At 65.3% G+C, this 12,016-nt stretch overlaps 1 protein-coding gene across 1 annotated transcript; it reads left to right on the top strand.

The window, feature by feature from the left end:
- Positions 1-423: 423 nt before the first annotated feature.
- On the top strand, positions 424-10,020 carry PANX2 (pannexin 2). Its single transcript, XM_036867425.1, has 3 exons — positions 424-729; positions 6,981-8,411; positions 8,767-10,020. Exons 1-3 carry the CDS (start codon positions 504-506, stop codon positions 9,108-9,110), a joined length of 2,001 nt encoding a protein of 666 aa, XP_036723320.1. The 5' UTR covers positions 424-503; the 3' UTR covers positions 9,111-10,020.
- Positions 10,021-12,016: the final 1,996 nt, after the last annotated feature.

Consider the following 12,016-nt stretch of genomic DNA (forward strand, 5'->3'; position numbering starts at 1 on the left):
GGGGCCCAGGACGCGGCCGGCCCCGCCGCATCTCCACCGCGTGCAGCCACGCCCGCGCCTCGGGGGAGGGGAGCCCCCCACTCGGCCTGCCCCTCCTCCCCGCCCTGAGGAAGAGGAAGAACCATTGTTCATTCATTTTATTTAATTTAAATATTTTTTGCCAAGTCATCGCCGGCGCCGCATCTGCGTGCGGAGGGGTGGGGGGGGGGCGAGGCGGGGGGGCGGAGCCACGCCGCGCGTCGCCGCAGGTAAACAGCCCCCTCCCCGCGGCGGGACCGCAGCCGCCGCCCGCCGCTCGGGGCGGGGGGGTGGTCCCGCCGCCGCCCCCGCCGGAAAGACGCGCCGGGGCCACGCCGGGGCTGCAGCCGAGGCGGGGGCGGCGGCCCCTGCGCCCCCCGCAGCCCGCGCCGGCCCGGGCGGCCCGACCCCTGCCCCGGGGGGCGGCGGCGGAGCGCCCCCCGCCCCCAGCGCGGGCCCCGCGCCCTGGGCCCCCCGCGCCCCCCATGCACCACCTCCTGGAGCCGTCCGCGGACATGGCGACGGCGCTGCTGGCCGGCGAGAAGCTGCGCGAGCTGATCCTGCCCGGCGCGCAGGAAGACAAGGCGGGCGCCCTGGCCGCGCTGCTGCTGCAGCTCAAGCTGGAGCTGCCGTTCGATCGCGTGGTCACCATCGGCACCGTGCTCGTCCCCATCCTGCTGGTCACCCTGGTCTTCACCAAGAACTTCGCAGGTGAGGCCGGAGGCGCGCGGCGGGAGGGGCGCGTGCCCTCTCGGGCCACCCTCGCTGCGCCAGCCGCCGCGGGCCTCCCCACTGGGGCCGGCAGTGTGGGCGGTGCCCCGGGGTCTCCCCGCAGACCCTCAACACTCCCCCAACCTAGCATGTGTCGCCGGTCGCTGGGGCTGCTTCCCTGACCCCTCTCTTCCGATGTATTGAATTTACCTTCCGTTGGCTCACACCGGGCGGACCCGGCGGTCCCAGGCATCAAGGAGACGTGGGGTCTGGCGTGGAAGAGGGGCGACCAGAAGGGGGAGTGGGCAGGGTTTGAGGGAAGGAGGAGTGGCCAGGTGGGGACCAAGAAAGGAAGTTACAGGTGATGGGGACAGCGGACACCAAAGCACGGCCTCTGGGCAGGGTCCTGGGGCGGGTGGTGGGATGAAGACCCTGAGAAGTGGGCAGATTCTGGTCGGTTGGTTGGGGGGGCACCGGGAGGCTGGGCAGGTCTTGGGCAGAGGCCCCCCAGGCCAGGCAGGGCCTGGAGGGGCAGCAGGCCCAGCCCCTGTGAGGCTGGTGCGGGTAGAAGAAGAAACCAGACAAGGGCAGTGACCACGGCAGCGTGGACGTGATGAGAGGTTGAAGCTCCCATCAACAGACGTGGTCCTGAGTAGATTCAGCGCACTTGGGCAGCACCTGAGGGCCTCCTAACGAGAGGTGACCCCAGGTGAGGCAGGAAGGAGGAGGAGTGGGCTCCCGGGGCCCAAGGGTCCACACGAGGCAGGTGGGTGGGCGGCTGGAGACGGGAAACGGCCCCCCACGTAGGGTCTGGCTGGCAAGCGGTCTCAGGGCCCAGATGTCCAGGGAGGCCCCTCCGCAGCCCACTAGCCCGTGGCAGAGAGAGCGACTCTCCCCTGAGGGACGTGGACAGACTTCCTTGCACAAAGGACTCACCCGTTAGGGGTCCCTGTGACCTGAGGGTGGACGTTATCCAGGCTGCCTCGTCCCCCCCCCCCGGGTGGGGCCACTCCCGGGGTCAGCACGCTCCCCAGGAGCCTGGGGGGGAAGTCAGGCTGTGCACAGGTGTCTCCTGGGGCAGCCTTGACAGGTTGGCACAAACGTGTGACTCCAAACACTAGAGCCTTATTGTCTCACAGTGCGGAGGTCCAAAGTCCAAAATCCAGACGTGGGCAGGCCATGCTCCGGAAGCCCCAGGGAGGATCCCTCCTTGCCTCTCCAGTTCTGGAGGCTCCGCAGTCCTGGGCCTTCTTTGGCTTCCTTGTGGCCGCATCACCTGATCTCTGCCTGCGTTTTCACACCTCCTCCTGGGTGTCTGTCTAAATTTCCCTCCTCTAATGAGGACACCGGTCATTGGATCGGGGCTCCCTTGATCCAGCGTGACTCATCTCAACTTGATCACATCTGCAAAGACTCTTTCCAAACAAGGTCACATTCACAGGTACCAGGGCTTGGGGCTAGAACATCTTTTGGGGGAACAATCCTACCACTCGAGATGCACACGGTGGGGCAGGCTCAGGACTCAGTCGCCCTCAGGCGACCTCCTGGGACAGGGCCACCACCTTGATATTCTGCTGTGAACCAGCTCCCCCCACGTCGGGGGGCCTCAGCACCTCTGCATCCAGCCAGGCTGGGCTTCTGGGTCTCCCCGAGTCCTTCATCTCTGCTCCTGGCGGTACCCTTGGCCTCCCTGTGCCACCTGCCCTTTCACACCCACCTGCGTGTGTCTGGGGACACGCCTGGGCCCGATGCTGGTCAGGAGGGGCCCGGTGCCTCCCTAGCGAGGGCGAGGCAGGCCTTCTGAGCCAGGGCAGGCAGGTGCCGGTCCTGCGGCCCAGCATCCCGCGACCCAAAACCCACCCGGTGGAGCGTGTCTGGCGCGCGGGGCCCAGGTCTGCCCTGTGGTAATCCTGTTCCAGGTCACAGAGCAAATGGGGGGTGGCAGTGGCTTCACGAGCTCTCCTGCTGCTGAGTGACTGAGGCCGCGCGGTCCCCTTGCACCCCCCGCGGTTCGGGGCAGTGGCGGCTGCGTCTCCTGCTCTCCTGGATCAGGGTCCGTCTACCTGGCGTTCCTCACAGAGCTCAGAATCGTCCCTGGGTCCCTTCTCCAGATCTGAGGACAGTAGGGGACCACTGCAGTGGACCAAAGGGGGGCAAGAGGAAGCGAGGTCAGAAGCTCTGACCCTCAAGGGGCGCTGGAGGCCCCTCCAGCTGCATCCCCCGCCCCCAGACAGGAGCACACCCGAGCCGTCCCCTCAGCACTGGGTCACCATCCACCTTCAGGTTCCAAGCCCAGGGTTGTGGGTATGTCCTGCCACTGATGGAAGGATCCACGTCCCATCCACTGGAGCCCAGCTCGGCTCGAGGGGACCCGGCGCTCACCCCCACCAGCCCACCCAGCACCCAGATCCTCACCTGGTGCCCTGGCGCAGGGGATGGGGGTCCGACGTGTCTGCCTGTTGGTGACACGTGGGCAAGCACATGCTGGCCGTTGGGCTCATGGTGAGGAGCCAGCCAGGCGGGGACCTCCCTGAACACCGGGGCCTGTGCGCATCCCCAGGCTGGAGGGTGGCAGGTGGCGGGAAGGCCCCCGTGGCGCCACAGACACCCCCACTGTGCAGACCCGTTCAGTGGCGGACGGAGGGCCAGCCAGGCGCACGGCCAAAAGAGAGGATGGCGGGGGAGCGGGGCCTTGAAGGGTTACCGGTTTCTCCAGATGTTATGTGGGCCCTGGGAAGAGGGGACCAACAGCTGCTTTTTCCTAAAATAGCCAAACACAGGCAGACCTCGTTTTGTTGTGCTTAGCAGATATTGCGTTTCTCACGATTTGAAGGTTTGTGACAACCCTGCGACGAGCAGGTCTCCTGGCGCCATTTTTCCAACAGCATTTGCTCAGTTCGTGTCTCTGTGCCACATTTTGGTAATTCTCACAATATTTCAAACTTTTTCCATATTAATACATTTGTTACGGTGACCTGTGAGCAGTGATCTTTGATGTTACTATTGCAAAAAGATTGCGACTCGCTGAAGGCTCAGACGATGGGTGGCATTTTTTAGCAATAAAGTATTTTTAATTAAGGTATGTACATTGGTTTTTAGACATACATACAGCATGTAGACATAGACTACAGTATAGTGTAAACATTATTTTTTTTTTTAACATTATTTTTATAAGCACTGGGAAAGAAAAGAATTTGTGTGACTTGCTTCATTGTGATCTTCGCTTTATCGCCGGCGTCTGGAACCAAACCCTCGACATCGCGGAGATGCCTGTAACGGGTGTGCCTCTTCTACCCCCAGTCAGGCAGGGTCTCCAAGGGAACTGGGGCGCTCGGGCTGGGAGGGGACGCTGTCGAGGGCTGGGCTTGGCCTGGGGACCGGGAGCAGCTCCGGCTGCAGCGAATTCGGAATCGCACACACGGCTTCTTCCCCGAAGCGGCCTTGCAAGCCCTGGCTGTTGCTCTGGCTCGATGTTCTCCACGGCACCGCAGTCAGCCCTGCGCGCTCCACGACGGGGTCTCTGGGAGCACCCGGGGCTGCGAGGACCCTGGCCCCGTGTCCTCTCGGGGCGTAGCCAGGGGTGCTCGGGTCCAGAGTCCGCAGTGCCACCCTCAGGAAAGGGGTCCCGGGTGAGCTGGCTGGGTCTGCATGTCCCCGTCGGACACCCGTGCTGGCACCGCAGTGTTGGAGCGCCCGGTGCCCAGGGCCCTTGGCTCAGCGGTCGCCCCCACCCCCAACCAGAGTCCGGCCCAGCACCCAGGCCCCTGCAGCTCAAGTCAGGACATGCGGCCACAGCTCTTCCGGGCCAGGGTCACTGCACACGTGTGTCCTGAGGCACCTGCATGACACACCCGGTCTCTGCTGGGCTGTTGGACCTGCTTTGCAGGTCAGGGAAAGACAGAGACCCCGGTGTAGAGCCCGAGGGGCCCTGGAGCTGGGCCTCTCCTGAGCCAGGGCTCATCCCTCCTCCCCTCCCAGCAGCCAGGGGGCAGTGGCAGACGTGAGAGGACGTGGGGACCCATGGGGGGCCCTGCTTCCATCCACGGGTGACCCAGCTCCCCTGTGCCTGCAGCACTCACGGCCAGGGGACAGGCCCCCTCCGTGCCCCAGAGCCGCGGCACCCTCCCAGTTCCCCTGGGGCCTGGACCAGGGGCCTGGGGGTCCCGGGGACCTCTCCCCGCCGTCCTTTTCCCCCAGAGAAGAGCGTCTGCCCTTCCTTGGCCTGGCCTGGAGTTGGCTGTGAGGACAAAAAGCAAGTGAATAAAATGCCATCTTCTCAACCACGAGGGGGGATCCTGTGCCTTTTCCATGTTCTCTGAGCCCAACTCACCACTAGGCCCCAAATCTGTGTCCTCGTCAGGGGCCTTGGGCTGTGGGTACCAGCGTTTCCTGACCCAGCCCCATCCCTCGTGTGCCCATGGCGCAGCTTCCTCATGGAGCCCCTGGCCTCGCCACCACAGCCGAGCAAAGCTCACCCGCCCGTCACTCCTGCTCCCAGGCCCTCCGTGACTCCCCAGTGCCTGCCACGTGGAGCCCCAGGTCCTGCTGCCATGGCCGTTGGACCACACCACCTGGAACGAGCTGTGGGCCCCACTCTGGCGATCCTGAGGCCCACCTCAAGCCCCCCTCAACCCTCAGGATGGTGCGGGGCTGTCACGCTGGGGGCAATGGCTGGGGCTCTGCGTATGTATGTAAGAGGCCAGATGACCTCCGTGCGCTGGGACCGAAGGCACTTGTGGGGTCTCCGTGCCCAGATGTGCAGCCGGCGCACCAGCAGTGACCATCTGCCTCTCCCGGCCTCAAAGGCCGGGCTTAATGTGGGGCAGGCCTTGGGAGGGGCCTGCACAGACAGATAGACAGACAAGACAGGTGCGTTGGTCCCCGTTGCTTCCTGGTGTCAAGCCTCGTGGGGTGAGGGGCTTACGCTGGAGCAGAGGGAGACTCAGCGGACCCGCCCTGGGGGCTGCGAGGGAGGGTCCAGGCTAGGGCGGGCTGGCACGTATGCTAGCTGTGGTCGGGCTGGGGGCACTGACCTCTTGTCAGTGGGACGCTGCCCTCTGGGCGGGGGGCCCGGGCTCTGCCACTGGCAAGAGGGCACACGCGCCCGGTCTGTGGTGACAAGGACTGGAGCCTGGCCTGACGGCCGAGTGGCCCGGCCTTCAGGGGCCGTGAACGGTGACGCCCTGCCCTGAGGACGGCTCCGAGCCGGCCAAGCTCTCCCCTCTGAGAAGCATTCACCGGGAGGCCCAGCTGGAGGGCAGGGAGGGGGGGACAGCGTCCCACGTTCTCCGCTGTTGGTTTGTGCCTCTCCTCACCTGGGGGCAGACAGCTCAGTGACGACCGTTTTTCCTGCGTGACATGGCGGGCTGGGTGGTGAATCCTCCCTGTCGGATCCCCGGGGTGGCTGCCCTTCCCAGGACAGTGTCCAGGGACCCCAGGCCTGCCCTTCCCCAGGACAGTGTCCAGGGACCCCAGGCCTGCCCTTCCCCAGGACAGTGTCCAGGGACCCCAGGCCTGCCCTTCCCCAGGACAGTGTCCAGGGACCCCAGGCCTGCCCTTCCCCAGGACAGTGTCCAGGGACCCCAGGCCTGCCCTTCCCCAGGACAGTGTCCAGGGACCCCAGCCCTGCCCTTCCCAGGACAGTGTCCAGGGACCCCAGGCCTGCCCTTCCCAGGACAGTGTCCAGGGACCCCAGGCCTGCCCTTCCCCAGGACAGTGTCCAGGGACCCCAGGCCTGCCCTTCCCAGGACAGTGGGTCTTGGGGGGACACTCCTCAACTCTCAAGGGCAGGCAGGGCCACTTTTGTTGTTCTTTAGTTGTGCCACCGTAACTGCCTCTGGGTAGGTAGGACCTGACCTCCTGCCCTTCTCAAGATGGAGCCCGGGGCAGTGCCAGGCTGGGGGCTGGTCCAGCTGTGCCACTGGAAGAGAAGCCCCGGCTGAGTGGTGTGGCCTGTGCCGCCCTCTCTGGGACTCGTCCCTGTGTGCACATGAGGACGTTATGGCACTCGGAGGGGGGCCTGAGGTTCCAAGTGCAGGTAGGCCCCCCAAGGCGGGGTGGGCACGGCTGTACCCTCCACCCCCAACCCACCTCTGTCTGTGCCACAGCTGACTGCAGTACGTGAGGGGCGGGGTACCCGGGGTGAGACCCACGCCACCACGCTGAGGTGTGCAGAAGGGGTCTCAGCGCGGGGCAGGCGGGAGGGGTCCGATGCCCGGCTCGCCCCAGCCCCCTCTCCTCTCTGCCCCCAGAGGAGCCCATTTACTGCTACACGCCGCACAACTTCACCCGCGACCAGGCGCTGTACGCCCGCGGCTACTGCTGGACGGAGCTGCGGGACGCGCTGCCCGGCGTGGACGCCAGCCTGTGGCCGTCGCTGTTTGAGCACAAGCTGCTGCCCTACTCGCTGCTGGCCTTCGCGGCCATCATGTACGTGCCCGCGCTGGGCTGGGAGTTCCTGGCGTCCACGCGCCTCACCTCCGAGCTCAACTTCCTGCTGCAGGAGATCGACAACTGCTACCACCGGGCTGCCGAGGGCCGCGCGCCCAAGATCGAGAAGCAGATCCAATCCAAGGGGCCCGGCATCACGGAGCGCGAGCGGCGTGAGATCATCGAGAACGCGGAGAAGGAGAAGAGCCCCGAGCAGAACCTGTTCGAGAAGTACCTGGAGCGCCGCGGCCGCAGCAACTTCCTGGCCAAGCTCTACCTGGCGCGGCACCTGCTCATCCTGCTCCTCAGCGTGGCGCCCATCTCCTACCTGTGCACCTACTACGCCACCCAGAAGCAGAACGAGTTCACCTGCGCGCTGGGCGCGGCCCCGGGGGGCGGCCCGGCCGTGCGTGTCACCTGCAAGCTGCCGTCTGTGCAGCTGCAGCGCATCGTGGCGGGCGTGGACATCGTGCTGCTCTGCTCCATGAACCTCACCATCCTCGTCAACCTCGTCCACCTCTTCATCTTCCGCAAGAGCAACTTCATCTTCGACAAGCTGCACAAGGTGGGCATCAAGACCCGCCGGCAGTGGCGCCGCTCGCAGTTCTGCGACATCAACATCCTGGCCATGTTCTGCAACGAGAACCGCGACCACATCAAGTCGCTCAACCGGCTGGACTTCATCACCAACGAGAGCGACCTCATGTACGACAACGTGGTGCGGCAGCTGCTGGCCGCGCTTGCGCAGTCCAACCACGACGCCACGCCCACCGTGCGCGACGCGGCCGTGCAGACCGTGGACCCCAGCGCCAACCCCGCCGAGCCCGAGGGCGACGCTGAGCCGCCCGTGGTCAAGCGGCCCCGCAAGAAGATGAAGTGGATCCCCACCAGCAACCCGCTGCCCCAGCCCTTCAAGGAGCCTCTGGCCATCATGCGCGTGGAGAACAGCAAAGCCGAGAAGCCCAAGCCCGTGCGCCGCAAGACGGCCACCGACACGCTGATCGCGCCGCTGCTGGACGCGGGCGCGCGCGCCGCGCACCATTACAAGGGCGGCGGGGGCGACGCGGGCCCGCCCCCCGACAAGAAGCATGCCCGCCACTTCTCCCTGGACGTGCATCCCTACATCCTGGGCACCAAGAAGGCCAAGGCCGAGGCCATGCCTGCCGCCCTGCCGGCCTCCCGGAGCCAGGAAGGGGGCTTCCTGTCCCAGGCAGAGGAGTGTGGTCTGGGCCTGACCGTGGCACCCACCACAGGTAGGGATGGGCAGGGCTGGAGGGGCGTGACAGGGGTTAAGGACTGAACCAGCCGGATGGAAGCAGGGGGTGGGCAAGGGAGCCAGCTGCCAGGGTGACGACAGGCGGGACCCTCACTCGAGGGCCCTGTGAAGCACACGGGATGAAGGGCTGGCGGGGACACACGGTAAGGTTGCTCGGCACCTGAAGAAGTTTCTGGAAACGGGCGCCACTGCTCCTGGGGCGGCCAGAGTCCCCCCAGGCCGGCCGCTGTGTGCGGGAGCTTCAGAGCTCGAGCCGGCCAGGCGGGAGGAGCGGGGAGGCAGCAGGTGGGGAGAGGGGCCTCCAGAGGCTCTGTGCTCTGGGCTGTTTGCAGATGCACCGCTCCCCGAGAAGGAGGTCCTGTTCCCAGCAGAGCCAGCCCGGGCCGCGCTGCCCTCGGGGGGCCCGTTTCACGTCTGCTCGCCCTCCGCCGCCCCCGCCACGGCCCCTCTGTCGCCAGCCAGCCTGGGCAAGCCTGACCCCCTCGCCATCCTGAGCCGCAACGCCACCCACCCGCTGCTGCACATCAGCACCCTGTATGAGGCACGGGAGGAGGAGGACGGGGCCCCCCGAGCCCCCCCGGATGTGGGCAGCCTCATCCCCATCCCTCCCCCCCAGCAGATCCTCATCGCCACCTTTGAGGAGCCCAGGACAGTAGTGAGTACTGTGGAGTTCTGAGGGGACAGGGCTGCCCAGGCCGTCGCAGGCCCCCCTGCATGACCACAGTGTGCCACTGCCCCCAGCCCCCCGTGGATGCGGCCTCTGCTTCGCCCGGCACTGCCCACACCCCGGCCTCCTGTCCGCATGCCATGGGGCTCAGCGCCTCGCCTACCCGGCCCCTCAGATGGCATCGTCGGGGCGCTGGCTGGGCCAGGGGCTGGCCGTGACCCCTGTAGGGCCCGTGGCCAGAAAGGCCCAGAGCCGCCACCCCCCTCCCCTGCATCAGGCGCTCGGCTGTGAGATGAAGAATTTATTTTTTTAGTTGATTTTGTCTTGGGCCTGGGATGCTGGCCCGTGAGGGGCCGGGCGGTGGCAGGACAACTCAGGAGGGAGCTGGGGGTGGTGGCACCTCAGGGCTGCCCCCTGCAGGGACCGGGAGCCCTCAGTGGGAGGGGCCACCCTCCAGTCAAAGGTCAACGTGCACTTTCTCCTCGTATCCCGACAAACCTGTACTTTATTTTACTATGATTACTGTAACTAGCAAGTATGTTTATTACCAGGAGGCTTCAGACGCATTCAAAACAAAGGATGTTGTGTGTGTGTGTGTGGGAGCGTGCGGGCGAGAGAGCGAGGGCACCAGCGTGCCAGTGGGTGTGTGCATTAGCGGGTAAGTGTGCGAGTGTGTGCATGAGTGGGCACGGGGTGAGGCTGGGCGAGGGCGCCAGCGTGCCAGCGAGGGCAGGAATCCAACGCAATAACCACGTCCCCTCCAAGGCCATCAGCACCCCCCCGCCCGAGGGTCCACAACGCTTCCGTGGGAGCCCAGGGCCGGCGCTGGGCGGGGCCGTCCCTATTACCTCAGCCACGGCGACAACGTGACAGTATTAACAAGGTAGCACCGAGCATATCAATAAAGATTATTCTGATACCCCTGAGTCCTGAGTGGTCCATCCTGCCGGAGGCCTGTGGTCCAGCTGAGGCCTCCTGTGTCCAGGGCCTCCACCCAACCTGCACGGGATGGAGGTGCTGGGGGCGGGGGGTGGCAGGGCCGTGGGAGGCGCCCCGATGCCCTCCAGGTCGCCTGGGGGCCCTGCTGCATCCACAGCTGAATGAGAACACACAGTCGTCATGCGGCTGACACACTGTGGTCTCCAGCTAACGTGCGTGCATACTGGGCCGCAGGGTGATTCACACAGACTCAGTGGAGATGGAGCGAGCCCCCCCAGGAAGCCGACCCCCCCATCAGATGCTTGAGGGCAGGGGCTGCCAGGTACACTTGGGGGGAATAGCAAGAACTGGCAGGACTCAGGAGGGCTTCCTGGAAGGGGTGCCCCTAATGTGTTCTGGAAGTGTTCATGTCACGGGGATCGCGGGTGGGGGGCGGCTTTCCTCACCAGGCCCAGCATGCAGGTGGGGATGAGGCTGGTCCTGGGCGTGCACCAAGGAGTCACACACACCGTAGGCCACAGCAGGAGACCCCGAGGGTCTGAAGAGAGGCTCGTTAGAGGCAGGTGGTGGGGCAGCTGGGCCAGAAACCTCCGGGGGCTAGAGCAGCTGGGGTGCGGGCCTCAATCACAAGGGGGCTCAGCCGAGATCAGGGTGGGACCACCTGCTGCACCGTGTGGAGGCCTGACTGGCCTGGCCTCCTCGAAGCCCCTCCGCAGGCCCCTCCCTGGAGCAGCCCTGAGCTGGGCAGGCTGGGCTTCCCGGGAGTGCGGTCGATCCATCATCCGGGGCTGCATCCCAACTTGGGTGTTTTTGTTTTTGTTTTTTATAAATTTATTTTTTTTTTGACTGCGTTGGGTCTTGGTTGCTGCGTGTGGGCTTTCTCTGGTTGCGGTGCGCGGGCTTCTCATTGCGGTGGCTTCTCTTGTTGCGGAGCACGGGCTTTAGGCGCGCGGGCTTCAGTAGTTGTGGCACACGGGCTCAGTAGTTGTGGCTCGCAGGCTCTATAGAGTGCAGGCTCAGTAGTTGTGGCTCACGGGCCCAGTTGCTCCGCGGCATGTGGGATCTTCCCAGACCAGGGCTCAAACCCGTGTCCCCTGCACTGGCAGCGGATTCTGAACCACTGCGCCACCAGGGAAGTCCCCCAACTTGGGTTTTAGATGTAGGTTTTTATCATCACTCAGGTATGGTGAAGCCAAGAGATCAGGAGACGACTGCCACTGCAAAGACAGCTTATCACAGGTCCCAAGAGGAGGGGGCCCCAGGGCCGGTCAGGAGGCAGGGAGAGGGGACACGTGGGCAGGAGCCTTCACTGGGTTTCCGCAGGGAGAGATGCGAGGCAGGGTGAGCAGGCTCAGGACCGGCCAGCGTGAATAATCTCGGTGGGCTCAGGGCGGAGGGGCTGCCCCTAGTTGTCGGTGCCTGGCCCAGGTGATTGGGGCAGGCAGAGGGTGGCCCCGAGGACATAGAGTACCCCGTGGAGGAGGGATGGTCTGGGGCTGTGGATGGCTGGTTTGCTTGTGAAACTGTTTGCTGTCTCTAGGAATTGGCTGACTCTGGGAGGGGCAGTCTCTCCAGGGTCGGCACGGCCCCAGAGGGCAAAACGGTACAATTCATAGCCCCTGTCCCCAGAAAGCACTCACCCACCCTCACCCGAGTCAGGACACTCTCCCCAGCCCAGCATCCCAGGTCATATGGCCTGCTGCCTCTTGGGCTGGCACTCACCATTTCCACTCATCTGGGGAAGGGACCCCACAGGACCCAGGCAGGCTGACCAGGTCCTGCAGGGTGGGATGAGCCCCTGGCCCCTCGGTCCCACGTGGGCAGCCAGCTCCGTGGTGGTGGTGAGCCGGGCACTGGGGCCAAGGTGACCCTGCAGGGGTAGGGGCTGCTTTGCCCACCCAGGAGCCCAATTCCCACTCACCTCAGGCAGCAGCGTTTGCCACGGGCCCCCTGGCAATCCCTGAGCGGGGCTGGAG

This window comes from Balaenoptera musculus, chromosome 10 (assembly GCF_009873245.2).
Source record: "Balaenoptera musculus isolate JJ_BM4_2016_0621 chromosome 10, mBalMus1.pri.v3, whole genome shotgun sequence".
NCBI lineage: Eukaryota > Metazoa > Chordata > Mammalia > Artiodactyla > Balaenopteridae > Balaenoptera > Balaenoptera musculus.

Coding starts and splice junctions, on each gene's coding strand:
- PANX2 (XM_036867425.1), top strand. CDS start 504: ATGCACCACCTCCTGGAGCCGTCCGCGGACATGGCGACGGCGCTGCTG. Junction 730..6,980: donor CTTCACCAAGAACTTCGCAG/GTGAGGCCGGAG, acceptor CTCTGCCCCCAG/AGGAGCCCATTTACTGCTAC. Junction 8,412..8,766: donor GACCGTGGCACCCACCACAG/GTAGGGATGGGC, acceptor GGCTGTTTGCAG/ATGCACCGCTCCCCGAGAAG.